General features: G+C 32.2%; 1 protein-coding gene across 1 annotated transcript; it reads left to right on the plus strand.

Moving 5' to 3' along the window:
• The first annotated feature begins 289 nt into the window (after positions 1–289).
• On the plus strand, positions 290–2,689 carry LOC148195737 (protein neprosin-like). The gene is made up of 7 exons (XM_088094916.1): positions 290–465; positions 574–660; positions 797–991; positions 1,103–1,270; positions 1,619–1,672; positions 1,898–2,044; positions 2,235–2,689. The coding sequence occupies exons 1-7, from the start codon at positions 319–321 to the stop codon at positions 2,604–2,606; spliced, it is 1,170 nt and encodes a 389-aa protein (XP_087951042.1). The 5' UTR covers positions 290–318; the 3' UTR covers positions 2,607–2,689.
• The last annotated feature ends 7,035 nt before the right edge of the window (positions 2,690–9,724 follow it).

A 9,724-nucleotide genomic window follows, 5' to 3' on the forward strand; every position in this document is an offset into this window, starting at 1 on the left:
GCATAGTACTATGTGTATTTTTCACTAGTGTAGTAAGACACTTTTGTAAGGATCTGATTCTCAATGAAAATATGTTTTATAGTTTATTTATTTAAGCACAAAATAAAAATTGTTAAAGATTGAATTAATAAAAAGTATGCATTAATTACTATATACATTTTCATAGCATTCATGAATGAACGTAGGAGGTTAAAATATCATATATATATATATATATATATATATATATATATATATATATATATATATATATATATATTATGTGTGTATGTGCTTGAGATTTGTAATTCATTGTAGATGGTAATAGTTGAGTAAAAGATGATCAATATATTGTTGTTTGTCCTATATTTGTTGTATAGTCATGTTAGCCATAAAGTTTATGGAATTCACACTATACTAAATGAAGACTTAGAGTTGGAGAAACAACTTAAACTTATTAATAAGTTTCCGATCAAGAGTATTCATGTATTTTAAAAAAAAATTTATATTTCATCATATGTTTCCTTTAGTTGAAGTTGATATCATACCCCAAGTTCAATAATTTTCTTATGTGTTTTGTTTTGAATTTTATAGACCGAATTCAGAAATATTGTTGATTGCATTGACATTTACAAACAACCATCATTTGACCATCATTTACTAAAGGATCATAAGTTACAGGTATATAATTAAAACCTTTAATTACAAAAAAATTTGACTGTCATTTTCTTTTCAATATTTTGGGGTTAACTTTCAATCCTTCTTTTACCATGTTTTTCATGCTTTGAAATTCGTTTGTATATTGTTTTATTTTTAGAGAAAACCCAACCTACTAAATGTTACGAGAGAGTCAAGTCAAGAAAATTTAGAACCTACATTCATCTTTGGATTGGATAAGAATAAATGTCCGATGGGGACTGTTCCTATACCGAGAACAAAAAAAGATGACGTTATTCAAGGAAAATCATTATTAAATGATCATATATTGGTTCAAGACCTTCTTGGTGTTCATGTAAGCTCTTTTTTTAAATGTGGTTTAAAACATTGGTGTTTTAATTTTAAAATTCTATTCCATCTAATTTTTTCAATTTGAATATTTATTTAACTATATTGAATATTTTAGCTTGCAGAAGTTTCCCTTAAACCACATTTTGGACCTTATTACGGAGTAAAAGGTACAAATAGTATTTATAATCCACGAGTTGACACCAAGTTTCAAATCTCTATGTCTCATTTATGGGTTCAAAATGGTCCCATAGAATCAACTAACAAAATCTCATTAGGATGGCATGTAAGTTGAAATATTCACAATTAACTTTTTCGACTTATATATGTGGGTGTTTGTGTTTGCGTTATGTATGTTTTGACATATACGTGTGTGAGTGAGTGAGTAAGTGAGTAAGTGTGTGTTAGTGGTCACACGTGTGTATGAGTACGTGAGTGCGTGTGTGCATGCATGTGTGTGTGTTTGTGTGTGTATATTCGTATATTTGTATTTTTATGTTTCTATATTGTGTGTATGTCTATATTTGTATGTACTTGAGTTTGTGTGTGTTTGTTTTTGTATGTGTGCTTTTGTGTATATGTTTGTGTCTGTATATTTTTGTTTATTGTAATTAATCCAATACACTTACTTCAGGTGATTCCACAACTATATGGTGATTATGGAACCCACTATTTTACCTCGTGGACGGTAAGAACATATCTTTACATTTGGTTTATAATATAGAGATGAAACATAGATATGTTCCTTGATAAATGTTTGGTACTTAACTAAGGATATTGTTTTTTCTCTTTTTGATTTTGCGTATCACGACCTAGTTAAGTCATTAATATATATCCAAAATAAATTTTAATTAATTGAGGTATCATATTAATATCATTATTCAAAATTTGATATGTTGATAAAAATTTACAGTCTGATAACTACAAGAAGACAGGATGCTACAATATTAAATGTGCAGGTTTTGTTCAAACCAGCAAAGAATTATACCCTGGTATGCGCATAGGCAACCTATCTGTCTATGGAGGACCAACTTATGCAACTTCCCTTTCTATTTCTCAGGTCATAATTATTGTATATAACTTGCCCTAAGCCAGATTTAACTCATACAAGACCATAGTATATATTTTGATTTCTTAAATACACTTTTTAAGTTTATTCATATATTGATAAAGAAATTAATATTGTATAAGACTAGGCATGATATGTATATATATATATATATATTTAATAAAAGTGTGTAAGTTTTCAGGATGCAGTGACAAAAAATTGGTGGATAAGTATAGACAATAAGTCTATTGGATATTTTCCAGCAAAATTGTTTTCGAATATGAGCTCAGCTGATGAAGTAGGGTGGGGTGGAAGAACAAGAACTCATCCTGGTACCCACAGTCCTCAAATGGGGTCTGGATATTTTCCTGATAATGATGCTTCTCACGCTTGTTTCTTTAAACAAGTTTCGATTCAAGATTCATCAAGAAAAACTCGTGGACCTAAACTATATGAAACTCATTCCTTTACTGACAATCCCCATTGTTATGATGTTCGATACTATGGCGATTCAGGAAGCTACTACGGTTATATTCTCCTATTTGGAGGACCCGGTGGTAATTGTGGCAGTTAATTTTTCTTTTCAATTAAACTTTAATAAACTAGTTTTATAGTATTCTTTTTTGTGCGAATAGATTAATATATTTTTTCATCTTTATTTACTTTTGAACTAAGTTGGAAAACTTTTGTTTATAGGTAGACAATTATTCCAATATTCCTTTGTCCGTAACCTTCCAATTTTACCAACATCAGTTATTAACAGATATTACATGGATGGATTTTTATACACGTTATATTACTTCACAATAAAATTCTAATTTATATGTTACATATTGTTTGCGTTTCGAAATTTTCTAATTATTTTTTTGATTAATTTACTTTTAATTATAACCTTGCAGTTTTCAATTGTATTTGAAAATTTTACGTATAGAATTAATTAAGTTTTTCTTATACGAAAAAATTGTTTATGTTCTTACCATAAATGAAAACGGTCAGTAAGGATCTCAGGCGTCGAGTTGATAATTTAGACAATTATGATTGGATGACAGATTTATTTACAAAAGATTTCTACCTCCCAAGTCATTAAAAATTTAAAGAATATTAAGTTTGAAAGTATGGTAAATAATAAATACTTGCTTTTAAAGGATTTTTTCTAAATTGATTCGATGTGAGCACTTTTTCCAAATATTCGGAAAATACTTGTCTTTTAATTTAACTTTAGTGTTTTCTTGTGTAAGCATTGATGGAGAAAATTAGTTTATGTAAACGTTGCTAATTTCGTGAACCATTTTCATCCAAACACTCAACCAATTCGATCTTCTTTTACATGGATTTCAATGAGAATCTCGTACTTAATAAATTTATATTTTGTTTCTTTTGGTTTTTTCATAAAGATGAAATTAAAAACATTGCGACAATAGATGAAATGTAATGTAAAAATGGTAAAACTTAAAGTAGTTAGTACGGTGATAGAAGTTGTAATCAAATAACGATAACACCAAAGTAAATTACCGGGGGAAAGTAAATGAAGTTGTAACATAAACCAACGAAAATGTTAGACCCAAATTAAGACTAGATTAACCACTTTTCTTGTTTGTGGCGTTTCTCACAATGTATATATATTATTTCACAATTTGTCACTCTCAAAATCCAAAATAAATCTATTTTATATTTTCTAATCTTTGATGGAGAATTACAATATTTGAATTTAAAATTTGAATTAGTTAGATAACCTACTTCTAACGAGTTACGTGAATGATAAGTGCTTAATATGATTTGATTTTAATGTTAATTTGACACTTATCTTGATTTTGTGAAAAATCTATGTTAATCATCCCAATTTTTCTTGTTTTTGTAGGTTTTGATAAAATTATAGAGTCAAAGTTGAATTTTGAAGAAAAACAGAGAAATTATGAGCATTTCACAACAAACTTATTCAACATGGCTGGAGCGCTAAAATATGGGGTGTGAGCCACACAAAGAAAATCCACCTTGGAAGGTTTCTTCAAGTCATGACTTGAGGCCTAAGTCGTGAAAAATCTTTCACCTATAAGTAATCTCAAGAGGCTCCAACCCATAATTGCACAACTTAAGTCAAGGATGAAACCTCACAGTTGGAGTCGTGGAAGCCACCACTGCAGCCATGTTATCTTACTCTATAGAAACATGATTTGACCTCTGTTTTAGGAAAACTTTTACAACAAATTTTTAGGAACTTTTCAGAGAACTTTTAGAGAGATTCAAAGAGAAACTTTAGAGAATTTTGTCACACATTTCGTTTGTTTTCAATGAACATCTTTAGAAGACTGAGAGATGGAGTTTCTTCCATGTTTTAACTTCTTTTCATTCATGTTTATAGGGGGAGCCATGTAGCTAAACTCATATCTCACATATGAGTTTTTGATGTAGCTAAACCCATATCTCACATGAGTTTTTTATGATAACAACAGAAATAATGTTTTATAGTTTCTTGCACATTAATTTGGCTAAACTGTTGATTGATTATATCTGTATATGTGCTTGAACTATCTGTGTTATGTATTTATTGATTGAAAATGAATCTTTGATTAAAACACTTTGCACATTGCATATCTGTATGAATTAATCGATTACACAATTTAAATAATCTATTAGATTCATCAAATATCAATACATGTTTAACTATGACAAAACAATAAGTTTTAACCAATTAGATTATGGGTATAATCGATTAAAACTCGTAGTTATGCCTGCACATGTTTACTAAGTACATTGATGTATTTTAAATAAAAAAGTTTTCAAAAAATGCTTAAGTTTGGAACTTAACCGATTACATTAATTTCTTAATCGGTTAAATTGTGCTTTGATTGAAAATATTTTTCTTGAATAGACATAATTGTTACAACGGTCATATTTTTAAATATTTTGGCATATATGTTTTGGTTAATCGATTACATGTTCTTGTTAATTTGTTAAATGCTATGAAATGTAAATTTGTTAATGCAGAAGGAATTGCTTAACCGATTACATTATTTGAGTAATCGTTTAAACTACATCAGAGTTGTGTAAATCTATAAATAGACGCATTGCTCTCTGTTTTCAACAACTAATGATTCATATCTTTAATATCTAACTTTTTTTGTTGAGATTTATCACAGGATCATCCTGATTACTTCAAGAATCAAGAATTCATACATTTGGATAATTGATCAAGATTCTTTGAAGAACTTTAAGCTTCAACATTGTTGATCACTTTCTGCCCATCAAGGTGTATTGTACCAGATTAGTTTTCATTTGCATTCAAGTTTGAATATGGTTCCCTGTTGCTATGACCAGGAAGAGGACTTAGAGAAGTTCTAGTGACTTAGAGTGGGATATCTCTAAGGGTTGATAGAAAGAGGTTGTTCTTTCTGGGTATTTGTTATAGTTGATTTGGAGTTGAGAGGAGAGTACATTGAGAGGGTTGTCTCTGTATCTTGCTTGTTGGAACTTAATCAATATAGTAAAATTCTTTCAATCTAAGATTGATTGAAAGAGGAATGGATGTAGGCTTGGCCAAACTAGTATAAATTGTAGTGTGATTCTTTCTTTCCTTACACTTTTACATTGTCTTTCATTCTTTATTGATTGCATTCCAAGAAATCTCAAAAGATTTTTAAAGACCCTATTTTTTTTAAGGGAAACCAATTCACCCCCCCCCCCCCCTCTTGGTTGAGACACTTGGCTTACTTATTTCAACAATTCATTATGAGGAGCTAAATCTCCTAGGTGTTGGAGTGAGATGTAAACCGTTTTGAACTCTCTTGTATTCAGTACTATCTTTATTTATGAATTTTTGATTTTGAGCATAAGTTTGTAAATTGATTTATGTAAAATCCCATTCATCATGCCACGTGTAAATTATAAAAAGTTCATCATTAACAAAAACTTTAACTCTTATACCAATGCAGAAAATGGAATTATCAAAAATTTTATTTTGTTATCACGTGAATTGATTAAACTAAGCATAATTCTCATTAAAATAAGTTTTAAATCCTCAAATAATAATTTTAAACATTACAATGTTATAAAACAACGATGGTTTTAAATTATAAAATTTTTCCAAGACTTCACTACAAAAAAAAAACTTGATTTACTGATAGATAAAATTCATTGATAATGACTAAAATCCGTTGGTAATGTTAATTTTTTGACGAATTTTCAACAGTCAGAAATCCATTGATAAATATCTTGTTGGAAAAAATTACCGACCAATAATAGTTGTCGATAATTACTGAGAGACATAGGTCGTCAGTAATTACCGAGGGCCATTGGCCGTCAGTAAATACCGAGGGATAATGGCCCTCGGTAATTATCAATGGTCATGGATCCTCGGTAATGGAAGGATAATACAGGTAGAATATCGCGACCCAAGTTTGACAGTAATGTTCGCAGGTTATGGTTTGCATTATTGATTACCAAGATCCGTCGATAATGAGGTCAGTACGGTGTACAGTACCGATTGATAAGTTTGTCAATAAGTCTATCGAAAACGTGCAAGAGAGGCTCATGTGCAAATGGTAACATTATTTACCCATCATAATAAATCTACCAAAAAATACTCAATGCACACATAATTCTCAATTTAGACAATGCAATCATGAAACATTATCCCCATCATTAAAATGCATAGTTATTGTATCATTCAATCAATAAATAAAACAAATAAGTATTAAAATAAAAGTCTACATAAATGTTTATAAACGTAGTTCATCAAGTCCTAATAATCATTATAATCATCTGAATCTTGTTCTTCTTCTTCATGCTGCTGAGGCTATTGCTAAGGAGGCGGTTCTTGCTCGGGAGATGGCTGCACTTGGATGGGCTGCATTGGTGGGCGTTGTTGCCAAGACAATGATGGAGTGGATTGAGTCTGTCCTTATTGAGGCAACAATGTCATGACTAGATTTTTGAGATCCTCAAATCTCTGAAGAAGTGCATCATAAACCTGGTCACGAGCTTGTAATTGTTGTTTGAGAACGACATTGCTCTCTTCAGAGTGTATTCTAGCATAAGCACTTCTTTCTCGGACTTGTTCAGCCACAAGAAATGAACTGCTAAATAGATACATAAGTCACTAACTATGGATGTTGCTTCTTGTTCTGCCTTCACTTGATCTAGAAAATCGTTATTGATTGACAAATGACCACACCAGATAAAACGTTGCCCCAACTGTACTCCAAGATTCATGTCTCAGCTTCTCCATTAGCTCCAACTCCTTGATCATTAAAGCAAACATCTACACCCTCTTCTTACTCAAAGCATCTGCCACAATGTTTGCTTTTCTTGGATGGTATTGCAGTTCAAAGTCATAGTCTTTCAGATACTCCATCTAGCTTCGTTCACACATGTCTAGCTCTTTTTAGTCAAACATGTATTTCAGACTTTTGTGGTCGCTGAAAACCTAAAATTTATCCCCATAAAGGTAATGTTGCCAAGTCTTTAAAGAAAACACCATCGTTGCCAGCTCTATATCATGTGTCAGATAGTTTATCTCGTGTACTTTCAACTGACGTGACACATACGCCACTGGTTTCCGATATTTCATCAACACACAACCTAAACCTTGTTAAGAATCATCGTAGTACACTTCAAAAGCCTTATTTTTGTTTGGAATGATCCACACGGCGCAGTTGTCAACCTCTTCTTCTTCTCTTCAAAATTACCCTCACGCTGCTTTGTCCACACAAACCTCCGATAATAACCTGTCAAACCAACAAAACTTCTCACTTTTGTCATCGACGTAGGACGCTCCCACTTCAACACCGCCTCAACCTTGGCTAGGTCAACCGAGATTCCTTGAGCAGAAATCACATGACCAAGAAACTACACTTCATCTAACCAAAACTACACTTCATTTGACAACTTTTCAAACAACTGATGTTCCCTTAGAATCACCAACATTATTCTCAGATGTTCAGTATGCTCCTCTCGCTCTTCAAGTATATTAGAATATAGTCGATGAATACAACGACAAAGTCATTGAAAAAAGAACAGAAAATGCAATTCACGAAATCCATGAATATAGATGGAGCATTCATCACCCGAAAAGGCATCACAACATACTCATAGTGCCCACAACATGAATGAAACGTTGTCTTCTGTAGATCATCAGGCTTGACAAGAATATGATGGTACCCCGACCTCAAATATACCCCGACATCAGTCTCTCGGCCACCATGGCCTACTTTACTAGTTATGGAAAATCATTAATCTTAAGATGAACTAGTGCCTTCAACAGATGATGACGCATTCTGTGTATAGAATCGAGCCAGATACTCGAATTTCTCCTTGTAATCTTGTACATACATAATTTCTTGCTATAAAGCCAGTAATTGTCTCTCCCGCTCTTGCTTAGCACTAGTCGAAAAGTACCTCTCCAAGAATCTAGTTCTGAAGTCTTCTCAAGTGGCAACCTCTCCTCGAGCATCCATCCCTCTCCACATTCCACGTCACCAGTACTCTCCTTCTCCAGCTAGCATGTAGGTGGCAAAGACCAAGTTTTGCCCCTCTCTACATTCAATCGCCTCAAAAGTCTTCTCAAGATTGTAAATCCAATCATCAGCTTCATTTGGAGTTTCCTTGCCATTGAACTTGACAAGATTATGGTGTAGAAACTCATTCATACCCACTCTTGGTCTAGGTGCTTGCTCCATTTGTTGCGCCTGTTACACTTGTTGTCCTTACAAAATTTGACTAATCTATTGTAAGGCCTGTGCAAGCTTCGCAGTAGTGTCGTTTGGAGTAGGAGGTCTTGCCCATCTTGAGATCCTTTTTATTTACAACATAAGAGATAAGCAAAAATAAACATACAAACATCATAATCATGCAACGAAACTAGTCGAACCCATTCCCCAACAGCCCCAAAACTTTTCAAAAATCAGGCTCTGATACTAAAATCAAGCAACCCTTATTCAGGCAATTTCATTTGCCACCTTTTGGAAACTTTCTATTATGGTTTGAAGTAGGGGCTTCAACACAACCGTCATTTTACTTGATAACACATTGACCATCTCATAGTTACTATCATCAATTTGATGTCTTATAGATGTTATCACAACACGGTTCCTATGGTTTCAAGTTTTATACCAATTCTTCCTAAACCAAATCAATTGACGTTTGGTGAAGTAGGCATGCCCCATGGGTATTGCTCATTGGGAATTTTCGATGAGCCTACATTAAAATTACTCACCCCATGCAATGCAAGTTCAACTCATGTACTACAATTGGTCAAACATATGTTGTTATTAGATTACTTAATATTTCCCTAATCACTTGATTACTAGTAACTCCAATGGTTTGACTCTCCATTTGACTAACAACAATAATGGGAAGGGCAACAAACCCATTATTAGTGGATGTTGTTGTGCTCTACGTATTCTGAGACATAATTAATTTTTCACTCATTAATCTCATACACCTTTTAACACTTAGTCTCTCAAAATTAACCCGTTTGTGTATTTTAAACACAATTGTTGCCATCTGATGTACCAATTTATTTCTCAAGGATTTGGATTCGATTTTTACACATCGTCTTTTAGTGAATCCAATATAATCAATGTGAGTTCGTTTTTAGTGGGTTAGCAAACTTAATGTTTTTCAATTTGGGTTTAAGTGTTTGAGTGTTCTATTAATCCATTGTAAAAAAAATTGACAAATATTTATTTTATATCG

The sequence above is a fragment of the Vigna umbellata genome, chromosome 7 (assembly GCF_029865625.1).
Source record: "Vigna umbellata cultivar VRB3 chromosome 7, Vumbellata_1.0, whole genome shotgun sequence".
Taxonomy (NCBI): domain Eukaryota; kingdom Viridiplantae; phylum Streptophyta; class Magnoliopsida; order Fabales; family Fabaceae; genus Vigna; species Vigna umbellata.